The following is a 16,348-nucleotide window of genomic DNA, read 5'->3' as shown; positions in this document are numbered from 1 at the left end:
GCACAATCTCGGCTCACTGCCACCTCAGTCTTCCGGGTAGAGGCGATACTTCCACCTCAGCCCCGGAAGTAGCAGAGACTATAGGCGTGTGCAATCATGCCCCATTAATTTTTATATTTTTTTGGTAGACAAGCGGTTTTGCCATGTTGCCTAGGCTGTTCTCAAACTCAGGCTGAGCTCAAGCTATCTGCCCGCCAGCCCGCCTCAGCCTCCCAAAGTGCTGGGATTACAGGCATGAGCCACCATGCCTGGCCTACGGGGAACAACTTTAAAATTATCAAGTGACTTAATGTCAGAAATTTCTGATAGCCACTGCAAGTTGTCTTATGACAAAGCACTTTCATTCATTTGAAAGTTAAGAATGGAGTAGGAATGGTGAGGTTGCTTATTAGTAATTCAAATTTAAGTTTTGAGTGTTTGGGTTGTTTCCTTACTATTATGAAGCCTGAGAGGTATGAAAATAGCATGGAAAAAAACTTTTCTTCTGTTTCACTATTAGTTTGTAATTTTTAGTTTTTAATTTTATATTTAGAGTCTGACAGTTGTGTTTTTTGTTGTTGTTGTTGTTCTCCTTCCTCAAGTCATTGCAAAGTATGCACTTAGTGTATATTACTTTGAAGTGAAAGTTTCAGAAAGAAGCCATTGGCTGAGCTGATTATCCAATGAAGTTGTCTGACATGGGTTACTTTAGTTTGTGGTTTTAGATGAACAGTGCATGGTGCACAGCTGTTGCTCAAACAGCTTTGTTCCAGCTGTCTTACTGGCTGGTCACAAAATACCCCACATTCCTTTTCTTTTAAAAGCAGAACCTCTTGTAATACTCTATACTTTATTCTTAAAATGGATCTGGTAATTAACGACTTTTCTTCATTTTTACTCCGATCAATAGCTATTTAGAGTAATGCCAAAATGAATTATGTGTAATAGATTTCAGCCTTGTCATATTTTTAATTTTTTGAGAATTAAACTTGCAGTTGTGAAATATGTATATGAGACAAGTTAAGTGATTGACATTGAAAAAGGCACCATACATTAATTATGTTTCCCAAATTAGTAGCTAGTATCTAGATAATGAAACTGGGCATCTTTTCTTACTATTAACCTTGAGTTTGCATTAATTTCAATAGAATTATGAAATGAAAAGCTATAATATTGTGTTCTATAGCTTGTATAGAATCTGTATAGATGAACTTTGGTCATCTTTTTTTTTTTTTTTTTGAGACGGAGTTTCGCTCTTGTTACCCAGGCTGGAGTGCAATGGCGTGATCTTGGCTCACCGCAACCTCTGCCTCCTGGTTCAGGCACTTTTGCCTCAGCCTCCTGAGTAGCTGGGATTACAGGCACACGCCATCGTGCCCAGCTAATTTTTTTTTGTATTTTTAGTAGAAATGGGGTTTCACCATGTTGACCAGATGGTCTCGATCTTTTGACCTCGTGATCTACCCGCCTCGGCCTCCCAAAGTGCTGGGATTACAGAGTTGAGCCACCGCGCCCGGCTGGTTCATCTTATTTTTGATAAGGTGGTTGGTTGGTTGGACTTCATTTTCCCATCCAGTGCAGTAACTGAATTATATAAAGGGTTTCAACTTTTGTTTAATTAGGAACAGGTGTCTATGAAAAATACATTGAAGTAATTATGACTATTTCATTTTCTACCAGTTACAACCCTTTATGATTGGAAGGCAGCACGGAATCGTCTTGGTCACTATTTCCATTCTACAGATGAGGAAATGCAGGCTTGGGAAGAAGGGATTTGCCTGAGGTCCTGCAGCAAGTAAAAAGTGAAGCTGGGATTTAAGTTGGTTTTCCTAAATATGATCCTCTTCCCACTACAGAACTATTAATGTTAAGTTGGAGTAAAAGTGACAACACTATTAGAGGGGAGCTGAAAAGCATGATAAATAGATAATCTTTGTGTATGAAGTTTTTGTCATGTGACTATGTTAACAGTTTGAATCTGGGAACAGCACTGGGGTAGGAAGAGAGGGAAGAGTAACTGAGGTTTAACCCAAAACCACACTTGATGCATTTGTATTTCTATTAAAAATGCAAATGATGGCTACTGTTAAAAGCTAGTATGGAGCTGAAGGTTTGCAGTGGTGTCCTGTCCAAAACGTAGTTGAGGAAGACTATTATATGATTATTCATGATGTATAGATACATGAGAATGACGGATACCAAATTCAGGATATTGATTACCTCTTGGTGTTGGGGGAGAAGAGAGGGGACTATTATTGAGGAGGCATGCAAAAGTCTTCAATCCAATTACAAATGTTTTATTTCCTAAGTTGGGAGGTGGGTATGCATATTCTTTATATTTTTTCATAACATTTTGTGAGGTATTTTATAGTTAAGAACAATATACTCTGAATTGACTTAAATGTATAGTCAAATGAAAATTTTTAGCTGTTTATTTGGTGTTAAAGGTATGACTTGGTTGATGAGACACAAAGTGTGTTCTTCAGGATAGGAATTTTATTTTTATTTTTTGGCCCTCCTTGTCTTCTCAAACAACAAATAAAACTTGAGTACATTCTTATTACAGTAAGAAATTCATATTTGAATTGTGGATAAAACTGTTGTATGTGAATGTGTGTGTTGTGATTTGCTTTTAAAATTACCATACATGGTTTCTGAAGATTTCTCCAAAGCACAGTATCTGATTTTGTCTTGGTAGTTACAGGAACTGATGATTAATTTTTTCTTAAGTTTCCTATGTAAAGAAATAATGGCTTTAACTTTTCTCAGCACCAAATTCTTAACGCTTTTGTAGGTATACAAACAAATGCCCTCATAATGTAGTTTGAGGTAGGTTTAATGATTGAAAGAAAACCTGGAGTATCATACTAGACCTGTACTCTGCTATGCTGTTGACTTTTTTTGCTCATGAAATGTACTGCTATAGAAAATGGATAACTTTGGACTGAGAAGATTTTCATCAAGGGTTGAAATTTTGGGGGGAGGGGTAGAATTATTTATTTTAAAAACGTGCTGCCATTCTTGGTGGCCTTATGTATGACAGGAATCTCATTTTCATCATGGAATTAGAAAAAATGATGTGGTCATTGTTCATCTAAAGGCTTCGCCTTTGCTTTTAAGAGAGGTGGGATGGAAGAGAGAAAAGGAATTCTGTGTTTTTGCAACAAGAATGTGAAAGTATATACATTTGAATGTTGCTAATTGCCTCAAGAATGAAACTCTTTATCTTTAGACTTACAGATTATAATGTTTAAGAGGAAGAGGGTAGGGTAGGTAAGAGGTGGAAGGTTGGGAAAGGTGGATAAGTGCTCTTGTTCTTGAGTTTAGAGGTTTGGATTATATCCTTTTTGGGAATTACTAAAAGAATGAACTCATGGTGTAAATTGGGGATCCTTTGATGATTGTGGATAGATTTTTATAGATCTAAGGGTGTGGCTCTTGCGGTATTGATTTTTGAGAACTTGAAAAAGTGTTTTGCTTCTAGCATGGTTTAGTTTTGTAGGCATTTTTCTTTTGGTGTCTTCTAGCAGAGCCATTCTTATTCCAGTGACAGGTAGAAGCTGTGGTTCATTAAGACTTTTTAATAAACAGAATTTGGAAACTGTTCTTAATGTAGGGATTCTTTTTTTTTTTGAGATGGAGTTTCGCTTTTGTTACACAGGCTGGAGTGCAGTGGCGCGATCTCGGCTCACCACAACCTCCGCCTCCTGGGTTCAGGCAATTCTCCTGCCTCAGCCTCCTGAGTAGCTGGGATTACAGGCACGTGCCACCATGCCCAGCTAATTTTTTGTATTTTTAGTAGAGACGGGGTTTTACCATTTTGACCAGGATGGTCTGAATTTCTTGACCTTGTGATCCACCTGCCTCGGCCTCCCAAAGTGCTGGGATTACAGGCGTGAGCCACCGTGCCCGGCCAATGTAGGGATTCTTAACCTTTTTTGTGTAAAGGACTCTTGGTAGTTTGGTAAAGCCTATGGGATTCTCCGAATACTTTTTTCTGGCCATACATGGTGGCTCACGCCTGTAATTCCAGCACTTTGGGAGGCCAAGGCGGCTGGATCACTTGAGGTCAGGAGTTTGAAACCACCTTGGCCTACGTGGCAAAACCCCATTTCTGCTGAAAAAAATACAGAAAATTAGCTGGGCGTGGTGGGGTGTCCCTGTAATCCCAGCTACTCGGGAAGCTGAGTCAGAAATAGCTTGAACCTTGGAGGCGAAGGTTGCAATGGGCCAAGATTGCCCCACTATACTCCAGCCAGGGCGACAGACTGGACTACACACTCTAGCCAGGGTGGAGTGTTGCCCTGTCACCCAGGCTGGAGTGTAGTGGCAAGATCTTGGCTCACTGCACCCTTCCCTACAACCCTCAGCCCTGGCTCAAGCAAACATCCCACCTTAGCCTCCTGAGTATCTGGAAACATTGGCCTGCACCACCACACCTGGCTATTTTTGTGTGTTTTTAGTAGAGACGGGATCTTTCCGTGTTACCCAGGCTGGTCTCAAACCTCTGAGCTCGAGCCATCTGCCTGCCTTAGCCTCTCAAAGTGGTGGGATTACAGGCATGAGCCACTACTCCCAACCTGAATACTATTTTTAAATGTATAAAATAAAAAGAATATAATAATAAGGGGAACCAATGTGTTTAAATTCAAATACCTTTCTTTTTTAACTTTAATAACTTCTCTTTTAAAATTCTTTTTAACTTTAATAGTATAAATGCTATTCTGACTTATCTGCAATAGCTATTACATGAAAATATCTGATGGTCTGTTGGTGATAGTCAGGTATTGCTAGATTACTTTATAGAGGAAATGCTAAGTTTCAGTTGGAGGTATCAGAAAACAAAATTAAAACAAATTTAGTTGAAAGATATAATTGGCTTTTTGATACTAAAATCTGGCAACATCTCATTCTATAGAATAGAGTGACTATTTTGATGAACTGAGCACAGAAGTTTGGCTTTATAGGGAGAAAAGAGCTGAAAAAAGCAGAAGCAAAACAAAAAATGGATTGATCTTTTTATTTTTTATTATATATATTTTCTTTTCTTCTTTGCTTTCTTTCTTTCCTTTCTTTTCTTCCCTCCTTCTCTCCTTCCCTCCTTCCCTCCTTTCCTTCCCTCCCTCCCTCCCTCCTTCCTTCCTCCCTCCCTCCCTCCTTCCCTCCTTCCCTCCCTCCCTCCCTCCCTCCCTCCCTCCCTCCCTCCCTCCCTCCTTCCTTCCTTCCTTCCTTCCTTCCTTCCTTCCTTCCCTCCCTCCCTCCCTCCCTCCCTCCCTCCCTCCCTCCCTTCCTTCTTCCCTTCCTTCCCGAGACTGAGTCTCACTGTGTTACCCAGGCTGGTTTTGAACTACTGGCCTCAAGTGATTTTTCCCACCTTGGCTTTCCAAACTACTGGGATGACAGGTGTGAGTCACTGAGCCCAGGGCGATTGATCTTTTTAAAGTTACTTTCCTTGTAAAGGTTAAAGCAGATGGGACTTCCTTATAGTGCCAGCTAAAACTGGCCTGTTTGGGGATTCAGCTATTATCTCTCATTCTCCTGGTTTCTAGGTCAGTTAAATGGCTTGGTGGTGTGAAGCTTCATTCAGCATGGGTAACTTTGTTTTGGTTTGGTCTGTTGGGCCTGGTATGGAAGCTCAGTCCAAACTGATGGCCTCTCATAAGTTTGATTTAACAGAGGTTGATGAAAAACCATTTTGCCCATCATGTTTTGAAGTTTAAATACCACGATCCCTTTTCTATTGTGGTGGAAAAAAAAAATCAGAATTTGGAATTGAGTCCCATATTCATTGTTTTGTAGTATCCGTATCCTTCTGTAACTCTGAGCCTTAAATCCCCAGAAACTCTTTTTAATGTGATTAAAAAAAAATATATCAGGATTTGGAGCCATTTGACTTTGGGATTGAGTTTCATCTTTACATGTTGTGCATTCCTAATCCAAAAATCTGAAATCCAGAATGCTCAAAAAAATATGAAACTTTTTGAGTGCCAATATGATGCCACAAGTGGAAAATTTCAAACTTGACCTTAATTAAGTGTGAAACAAAGTACACAAACTTTGTTTCGTGAACAAAATTATTTTTAAAAAGTATCAAATTACCTTTTAGATATGTGTAAAAAGTGTATAGAAACATAAATAAATCTCACGTTTAGACTTGAGTCCCATCCCCGCGTTAACTCATGTATATGCAGATATTCCAAAATCCAAAATAATTTCAGATCTGAAACACTTCTAGTCCCAAGTATTTCAGATAAGGGATACTCAATCTGTACTTATTAGTGTCTATATCCTTATGCGTCTCTTAGCCTTAATTTCCTCATCAATATAATGGGGATGATAATAGTACTTACCTTACAGGATTTTAGCTTTTTTTGTGGGTACTCTAGGTATTACATTATTTATGTATAATTTATTGTGATCTGCTGGTATTGTCATTTTGCCAGTTTGAGTAAAGTGTGGAAACCTTATTTCCCTTTATGTTTCTTTATCTTCCTGTTTACAATATAACATGTAAATATTCTCACTATATACATTTTACAGTATTAAAATTTTTCTTTTAACTGTCAAGCATATTACAGAAAATTTGAGAAGGGAAGCTATGGAGTTTGTCTATATTTTTGCTAACCATGTCCTTTTTTTGTTTCTGATTTATCAAGGTTCTTTTTAAGGAACTTTCTTTAGCCATTCTTTTATGGTGACCCTGCTGGCAACAAATTCTCTTTGGTTTTCCTTATCTGAGAATATCTCGATTTCTTCTTCATCCCAGAACAATTTTAAAAAATGTACTGAACGTAAGATTCTGAGTTAATACAGGAGTCCCCTTATCTACAAGGATATATATTTTAGCCCCCTACATAGATGCCTGAAACTGTGGATAGTACTGAACCCTACATACCCTATTTTTCCAATACAGAGATATCTATGGTAAAGTTTAATTTATAAATTAGACACAGTAGGTGATTAGATTATTAACAAAATAGAAAAATTACAACAATATACTACAGTAGAAGTTATCTGAATGTGGTCTTTCTCAGAATTTCTTTTTGTTCTGTGTTATGATGATGATGATGATGTGAGATTATGCCTACTTGAGATGTAGTCAGGTAAATGATGTAGGCATTGTGATGTTGCATTGTTACTCTTCATTTTCTGATATGGGGTCAGAATCATCTGCTCTGGCTGATCCTGGATTGTTGAGGCATGATGATGTCAATAGTTGAATGTTAGGAGCAGATGGTGTTGATGACTAATGGGTGAGTAGCATGTACAGTGTAGGTACTCTGGACAAAGGGATGATTCATTGTCCTGGATGAGATGGTGTGAGATTTCATCAGGCCTCTCAGAATGGTACACAATTTAAAACTTTATTTCTGAAATTTTCCATTTAGTATTTTTGGACTGATTGACTGTGGGTAACTGAAACCAAGGAAGGTGAAACTGGGGATAAGCATAGTACTGTAGTTTTCTTTGATCAGCACCTGAAAGATACTGTGCCACTTCTTCTGATCTCCATGGTTTCTGATGAGAAGTCTGCTGTTTTTCTCCTGTAGGTAAGATGTTTTTCCCAGGTTGCTTTCAATATTTTTTGTCTTTTGTTTTCAGAAGTTTAATTATGATGTGTCTTGGCATGGATTTCATTGGGTTTTTTCCTTCTTCGGGGTTTATTCAACTTCTTGAATGTGTAGGTTTATGTCTTAGCAAATTTGGGAAGTTTTCAGCCACTGTTTTGCCATGTCTTTTTTCAACTCTATACTCCTTTTCTTCCCATTGCGATCCTCTGATAACATGAAAATTAGATCTTTTTTTTAACATTCCCAAAGGCTCTTGAGGCTCTGTTCATTGTTTTCTTTTCTTCAGTGTATTTTGTGTTTTTCAGATTTGATATATTGTTGTGCCTTCTATTTTGTTGATTCTTCTGTCTCTTCCATTTTGCTCTCTTAAGACCATCCACTGAGCTTTGTTTTGATTATTGTATTTTTTAGTTTTAAGTTCCCATTTGTTTCTTTATACTTCTGTGTCTTTACTGAGACTTTCATTTCTTTGCTGAGACTGTTTTTTTTTTTTTTTTCATTTGTTTCAAGCTGCTGAAACATTTTGATGGAGACTGCGTTAATATGTTTGCCAGGTAATTCTGACATCTTTGCTATCTCAATGTTGGTGTCTGCCAACTGTGTTTTTGTCATTTGGTTTGGGATCTTCCTGTTCTTTGGGTTTTTCTTGTGAAACCTGTACATTTTCATATTTTGTTGTGTGGCTCTATATCTTTTTTAGACTGGCTTTCTTGGATACCACTGGCAGGAGAGGGAAAGTGCTGCCTTGTTACTATGAGGTGGAGGCAGGTATCTAGATCCCCTGTTCAGTCTCCATTAAGTCCAAAGTGTGGGGACACTTCTTGTTACTACCTGGTGGAGATGGAAGTCCACTGACACTGCTGGGAGAGGGAGGTTCACACTAGCCACTTGGGATGAAAGTCTTAGCTCCCACTTGGTCTTCTCTGACATCATTACAGTAGCGTGTTGGGGTGCCTCTTTACAGCCTTTTGAGTGTGGGATTCTGGAATCCCTACTTGGCCTTCCCTGATGTGGGCAGAGGTTTCTTTCTGTGGCGTCTGGCGGGGGTAGAGCAGTTGTCATCTAAACGTTTTCCATCTTGCTGGGACATCCTATTCTGGTCCTTTGAGAGAGCATTCTTTTGTTGGGGCTTTTTTTGGTCTGTGCCTGTTGGCATTTCCATGTTGCTGGCTTTTTCAACTCCAACTCTGGGATATATGTTGTAAAAAAAACCCAGGAAACTCACCACAGTGGTGTTTCTTGGATTCCAAAGCATTGCTCTCTATGCCTTCCCTCCCCAACTTTCAGAATCTTATGTTTGTCACATCTTAAATTTCTCAGCAGGAGGAATAGGAAAAAGTACGTCTACTCTATCTTTTCGGAACTAAAATTTACTTCAAGGGCTTTTTGGCTTATTAAGTAATGTTGTAATTGATGTTTTCTTCTAGAGTTTTGATTTTGTTTCCATTCTTATTTCTCTACTAGCTCAAAAAATAGATTTATATTTTTATGCCTTATGATTCAAATTGCAAGTAGTTTTGTCATTCAGCTTAATTTTATAATGAGTTCACTTCTGAACCTGTTGAGTTTGAGATGCTTCAGGGGCCTCCATATGAAGGTATATATCCCTTTTTGTAATCAGAAGAGAAATGTAGATAAGAGATCTAGGTGCAGAGGTAGATTTGGGAATGTAAAGTAAGGATTTGTGAAGCTAGTTTGTGAGGTTAGGGTCACCAATATTAAGGAGGTCTGCTGGATCAAGATGGAACTCTAGAAGGCTGCCTTTGAAAGGGAGTCTGGAAAAAGAAAAAGAACAAGATGACTGAACAGAACCCACTGGAGAACTAGAGACACAAATCATGTTAGGAGTTACAGAAACCAGAAGACAGTTTCAGGAATGGTTTTGAGTGTTCAACAGAGTACATGTTAGATTGGTAAATAATCTGACAGTGAAAATTGTAAGGTTAGATTCAGCAATGAACATGTCATAGAGAGCAGTGTTATGGAACAATGGGACTAGAAGCCAGACTACACTGGATGAGCAATCAAGAAAAATGTTGATGGAGGAGAAAGAAGGAAGGTAAGAGCAGACGTTGAAGGGGACGGTGGTAGTAGTGCAGTGCTGCATCTGAATGTTTTCAGAAAAGAAGGTACCATATTTATATGATGAGGAAAAAGCTAGTACAATAGGGAAGATGTTGGGAGGAGGGACAGTTGGTGACGGCAAGGATCTTTGAGAAGGTTGGAGGAGATTTGGTTTTGAACTGAAGGATAAAAGTTGGACAGAATAATATACTTTTTTTTAACCCCCTAGAAGGGTGGAAAGGATATTTATATGGCCATGTTTATGGATGCAGGAGAGTTTTTAGAAACAAGGAAGAACCAGCTAGATAATTTTCTTTGATATAGGAGACAGACTAATCTATTGTTTATGTATATGTGTGTGTATGTATGGATACTTTTCAAAAAATTTTTACCCAGCTGGGCGTGGTGGCTACCGCCTGTAATCCCAGCACTTTGGGAAGCCAAGGTGGGTGTATCACAAGGTCAGGAGTTCAAGACTAGCCTGGCCAACATGGTGAAACACCATCTCTACCAAAGAAATGCAAAAAGTTCTTATGTTTAAGTCTTTAATCCATCTGGAGTTAATTTTAGTGTAAGGTGTCAGGAAGGGGTCCAGTTTCTGCTTTCTGCACATGGCTAGCCAGTTTTCCCAACACCATTTGTTAAATAGGGAATCCTTTCCCCATTGCTTGTTTTTGTCAGGTTTATCAAAGATTGTATAGTTGTAGATATGTTGTGTTGCCTCCGGTGCCTCTGTTTTGTTCCATTGGTCTATATCTCTGTTTTGGTACCAGTACCATGCTGTTTTGATTACTGTAGCCTTGTAGTATAGTTTGAAATCCGGTAGTGTGATGCCCCCCGCTGTGTTCTTTTTGCTTAGAATTGATTTGGCTATGCGGGCTCTCTTTTGGTTCCATATGAAGTTCATGGTGGTTTTTTCCAGTTCTGTGAAGAAAGTCAATGGTAGCTTGATGGGGATAGCGTTGATTCTGTAAATTACTTTGGGCAGTATAGCCATTTTCACGATATTAATTCTTCCTAACCATGAACATGGAATGTTTCTCCATCTGTTTGTGTCCTCTCTGATTTCGTTGAGCAGTGGCTTGTAGTTCTCCTTGAAGAGGTCTCTTACGTTCCTTGTGAGTTGTATTCCAAGGTATTTTATTCTTTTTGTAGCAATTGTGAATGGCAGTTCATTCTTGATTTGGCTTTCTTTAAGTCTCTTATTGGTGTAGACGAATGCTTGTGATTTTTGCACATTGATTTTATATCCTGAGACTTTGCTGAAGTTGCTTATCAGTTTCAGGAGTTTTTGGGCTGAGGCGATGGGGTCTTCTAGGTATACTATCATGTCGTCTGCAAATAGAGACAATTTGGCTTCCACCTTTCCTATTTGAATACCCTTGATTTCTTTTTCTTGCCTGATTGCTCTGGCTAGAACTTCCAGTACTATATTGAATAGGAGTGGTGAGAGAGGGCATCCTTGTCTAGTGCCGGATTTCAAAGGGAATGCTTCCAGTTTTTGCCCATTCAGTATGATATTGGCAGTTGGTTTGTCATAAATAGCTTTTATTACTTTGAGATACGTTCCATCGATACCGAGTTTATTGAGGGTTTTTAGCATAAAGGGCTGTTGAATTTTGTCGAATGCCTTCTCTGCATCAATTGAGATAATCATGTGGTTTTTGTTTTTGGTTCTGTTTATGTGGTGAATTACGTTTATAGACTTGCGTATGTTGAACCAGCCTTGCATCCCTGAGATGAATCCTACTTGATTGTGATGAATAAGTTTTTTGATTTGCTGTTGCAATTGGCTTGCCAATATTTTATTGAAGATTTTTGCATCTGTGTTCATCATGGATATTGGCTGGAAGTTTTCTTTTCTTGTTGGGTCTCTTCCGGGTTTTGGCACAATAAAATCCCTAGAAGGAAATCTAGGCAAAACTATCCAGGACATAGGAGTAGGCAAGGACTTCATGAACAAAACACCAAAAGCATTGGCAACAAAAGCCAAAATAGACAAATGAGACCTAATCAAACTCCACAGCTTCTGCACGGCAAAAGAAACAGTCACTAGAGTGAATCGGCAACCAACAGAATGGGAAAAAATTTTTGCAGTTTACCCATCTGACAAAGGGCTGATACCCAGAATTTACAAAGAACTCAAAGAGATTTACAAGAAAAAAACAAACAAGCCCATTCAAAAGTGGGCAAAGGATATGAAAAGACACTTTACGAAAGAAGACATATATGAGGCCAACAATCATATGAAAAAATGCTCATCGTCACTGGTCATCAGAGAGATGCAAATCAAAACCACATTGAGATACCATCTCACGCCAGTTAGAATGGCGATCATTAAAAAATCTGGAGACAACAGATGCTGGAGTGGATGTGGAGAAAAAGGAACACTTTTACACTGTTGGTGGGAGTGTAAATTAGTCCAACCATTGTGGAAGACAGTGTGGCGATTCCTCAAGGCCTTAGAAATAGAAATCCCATTTGACCCAGCAATCCCATTACTGGGTATATACCCAAAGGACTATAAATCGTTCTACTATAAGGACACATGCACACGAATGTTTATTGCAGCACTGTTTACAATAGCAAAGACCTGGAATCAACCCAAATGCCCATTGATGATAGACTGGATTGGGAAAATGTGGCACATATACACCATGGAATATTATGCCGCAATCAGAAATGATGAGTTCGTGTCGTTTGTAGGGACATGGATGAATCTGGAGAACATCATTCTCAGCAAACTGACACAAGAACAGAAAATGAAACACCGCATATTCTCACTCATAGGCGGGTGATGAAAAATGAGAACACATGGACACAGGGAGGGGAGTACTAAACACTGGGGTCTATTGGGGGGAAAAGGGGAGGGCCAGTGGGAGGGGGAGGTGGGGAGGGATAGCCTGGGGAGAAACGCCAAATGTGGGTGAAGGGGGGAAAGCAAACAGAACACACTGCCATGTGTGTACCTATGCAACTGTATTGCATGCTCTGCACATGTACCCCAAAACCTAAAATGCAATAAAAAAAAAGAAAAAAAAAAAGAAAAAAAGAAATACAAAAATAGCCAGGTGTGGTGTCAGGCACCTGTAATCCTGCTATTCGGGAGGCTGAGGCAGGAGAACTGTTTGAATCTGGGAGGTGGAGGTTGCAGTGAGCCGAGATGGTGCCTCTGCACTCCAGCCTGGGCGACAGAGCAAGACTCCATCTCAAAAAGAAAAATAAAGTTTTACCCTCCATCAGTAATTGAATAGGTTACATTATAGCTGTATCAGAATTGTTATATAACTTAATGGATATAAACAACAACAAAAAAGAATTGCATTTTAAAACTAAATTTGCTGATGTTACAAATAATTCTTATATCTTTTTTTTTCTTTTTTTATTGGATTATAGGTTGATAATTCTTATATCTTAAAAGAAAAATGGCAGCAAGGTGAGCAGTTGAAAAACAAATCAATAAACATTTAAAATTGTTAGCCCTCATTGAATAGGACAAAGTAAAACAATAAACCATTTTAAAATTATCAAATTGATGCAGATTAAATACTACCTGTTACAGGTAAAGTGGGCACTCCCATGCTGCTATTGAGATTGTAACTCAACAAGCTGAATGAAGTCTTAAATTTCATAGATTTTGACTTAGTAGTTATTTTCCAGGTAACTTTTCCTGATGAAGTAATTTGCTATATGTGCAAAGATTTGACTGTTACTTATATTAAAAAAATTAGAAATAGCCTATATGATCAATAATGAAGATGGATTAAATAATGGTAGAAATAGCCTATATGTTCAATAATGACAATGGATTAAATAATAGTCCATGTCATTAAAAAGACTGGTAAGCAGAAAATGCTCATTAAAAGTAAGGGCGGGGTCTGTGTGAGGGGACTCATGGCTGGAATTCCAGCACATTATGGAGGCAAGTGGATTGTTTGAGTCCAGGGGTTTGAGACCAGCCTGGGCAACATGGCGAAACCCTGTCTCTAAAAAGTTTAGCCAGGCATGCTGCACTTGCTTGTGGTGGCAGCTACTTGGGAAGCAGAGATGAAACCATCACTTGAGCCCAGGGAAGTTGAGGTTTCAGTGAGCTGTGATCGCTGCCAGGACAACAGAGTGAGACCGTGTCTCAAAAAAAAAAGGGCAGTGTGGGGGGGGAGAAAACAGATTATAAAACTGAATTCACAGTACAGTATAGATTTAATTACATATGCATAGGAAAATAGGACACTAAGAGTGGGCATCCCTGAATGGTGGAATTACAGATGATTTTAATTATTTTTGTTTTTTTTCTTTTCTGTGTCTGGGTTTTCTTTACTGAACACCCAATATGTTTTATAAGGAAAAGGAATTTTTAAAACTCTTAAGGTAATGTAATTGGTGTAGCTTTCTAGTATAGTTTGGTGTTATTTATCAGTAGCCTCACCTTTTTCTTTGACTTGATAAACACACCTCCAGAGGTAAGAACCATAAATATCTATCTACAGTGATATTTATCATGACATGACTTATAATAGTGATATACTCGAATTGTCTTAAATAGAACAATGAATAAATATGGCTCTTTAGTGGACTTAAAGCAGATCGGTATTTTATAAGATACACTTATAAGATCCGTGTATCTTATAAAAATTATTTTAGAGGCGAGGCATGGTGGCTCACGCATGTTAATCCCAGCATTTTGGGAGGCTGAGGCAGGCAGGTCACCTGACATCAGGAGTTTGAGACCAAGCTGGCCAAAATGGTGAAACCCCATCTGTACTAAACATATAAAAATTAGCTGGGCATGATGGCATACACCTGTAATCCCAACTACTCGAGAGACTGAGGCAGGAGAATTGCTTGAACCCAGGAAGTGGAGGTTGCAGTGAGCTGAGATCATGCTACTGCACTCCAGCCTGGGTGACAAAAAACAAAACAAAACAAAAAAAACCAAAAATTATTTTAGAAATATATATGGGTATGGGTAATCTCAGCACGCAGAGATCTCAAGGCAGGCAGATCAGGAGGTCAAGAGATCGAGACCATCCTGGCCAACATGGTGATACCCTGTCTCTACTAAAAATGCAAAAATTAGCTGGGTGTGGTGGTACGCACCTGTGGCCCCAGCTACTCAGGAGGCTGAGGCAGGAGACTCACTTGAATCTGGGAGGCAGAGGTTTCAGTGAGCTGAGATAGCGCCACTGCACTCCATTCTGGTGACAGAGCTAGACCCTGTCTCAATGATGACATAAGAAGTTGCTTATACTGTGATTTACCTGAAGAAAAAATACTTTTTGTGCTATTTTTCATTTTAAAAATAATCGGTAAACAATGGGAAGAAATAAAAATTGACCCAATTGTTGAGTTATCTTCTTTATTCTTTTATAAAGTTTTTACAGTGGTCTAATTATTTTATAAGAAAAAAATTATAAATAGCTTTGCTAATTGATATAAAATGATATTTAAACATTTTTTGGCTTGTATTGTTATGGTTTCCAGGGAACTCTGATTCTTATTTTTACTCTTGATTTTTTTCTTGTATGATTTGTTCATGTCTTTGCCCAATATCTGTTAGCTTACTTGGAAAAGCCTCTGGGTGTTTTATATTTACTTCAGTTAGTTTCTCTATTGTGTGCCGAAACATACACAGTAGAGTACAAATCAAGATTTCCTCTGTCACTCAAAGCTTAGAAGATCATTTTTTTTAAAGATCTGATTTGTAATTCTTTTATTTTCTATTTTCAGATTTTCTTGTGTATTGTATCTTTTATAAGGAGTTCTGTTTCTTGGCTTTCTGTTTTGCTCCAATGATGATATGTATGTGTGGTTTTTTTTTTTAATTGCCTGAAAAACTGAGTGAAATATTTATGAGTCATTAAAAATAAAACATTTTAATGTTATGATTTGTAAAGATGCAAGCAATACAAAGGCTTATAAAGTAAAAAGTAAAAACTTCCTGTTTACCTCCTATTCTTGTTTACATTCTTACGGGTAGTAACCACATGTTAAAGTGTACACTTTTTTAAGTGTATTGTCATGTGAGTTTTGAGAACTGTTCACACTTGTGTAACCATCATTACAAGCACAATATAGGACATTTCTGTCTATCCAAGAAGATCGCTGGTCTCCCTTCCTGCTATACTGACTTTTTATTCCCATAGTTCAGTTTCGCCTGTTTCTAGACTTAATGTAATAGAAATATACAGTGTGTACTCTTTTGTGTCTGGATGTTTTGGCTTGGCATAATGATTTTGACATTCATTTATGATATTGCTTGTTTCTCTAGTTCTTTATTTTTCATTATTATTATTATTACTGTTTTTGAGACAAGGTCTCACTCTGTTGCTGAGGCTTGAATGCCATCACGGCTCACTGTAATCTCAATCTCCCCAGTCTCAAGTGGTCCTCCTGCCTCAGTCTCCCAAGTAGCTGGGACTACAGGTGCACACCACCACACCTGGCTAGTAGTTTGTTCTTTTTTATTGTTTGGCAGTATTTCATTGTATGATGTACCACAGTTTATTTGTCTGCTTATTGATAGAACGTTTGGGTTGTTTCCAGTGTTCGGGAACTATGAATAAAGCTGCCCCAGACATTGATGTACAAGTCATTGTTTGGACTTACATTTTCATTTCTTTTGGATAAATACCAAATTATGATTACTGGGTCATATGGTAAGTGTATGTTTAACTTTGGGAAACTGGTCGTTTCTTATAAAATGGTTGTACCATTTTACATTCCCAGCAACTGGG

At 38.3% G+C, this 16,348-nt stretch overlaps 1 protein-coding gene across 9 annotated transcripts in view; it reads left to right on the top strand.

Moving 5' to 3' along the window:
* The window catches only part of RRAS2 (RAS related 2), an 88,946-nt gene that overhangs the window by 17,032 nt on the left and 55,566 nt on the right, over positions 1-16,348 (top strand). Inside the window, exon 1 of one of the 9 annotated variants that reach the window (XM_078340610.1) lies at positions 7,211-7,326. The exons of 7 other annotated variants lie outside the window; for them this stretch is intronic. In XM_078340610.1, the coding sequence (XP_078196736.1) occupies positions 7,324-7,326 (3 nt within the window). In that variant the 5' untranslated portion in view covers positions 7,211-7,323. Of the gene's footprint in view, positions 1-7,210; positions 7,530-16,348 lie in introns of those variants that run through there. One more of the 9 variants, XM_054242123.2, reaches the window with a different exon arrangement.

Source organism: Callithrix jacchus, chromosome 10 (genome assembly GCF_049354715.1).
Source record: "Callithrix jacchus isolate 240 chromosome 10, calJac240_pri, whole genome shotgun sequence".
In the NCBI taxonomy this organism is placed as follows: Eukaryota; Metazoa; Chordata; class Mammalia; order Primates; family Cebidae; genus Callithrix; species Callithrix jacchus.
Note: the sequence above shows the minus strand (reverse complement) of the source record. Positions and strands in the feature narration are given on the sequence as shown.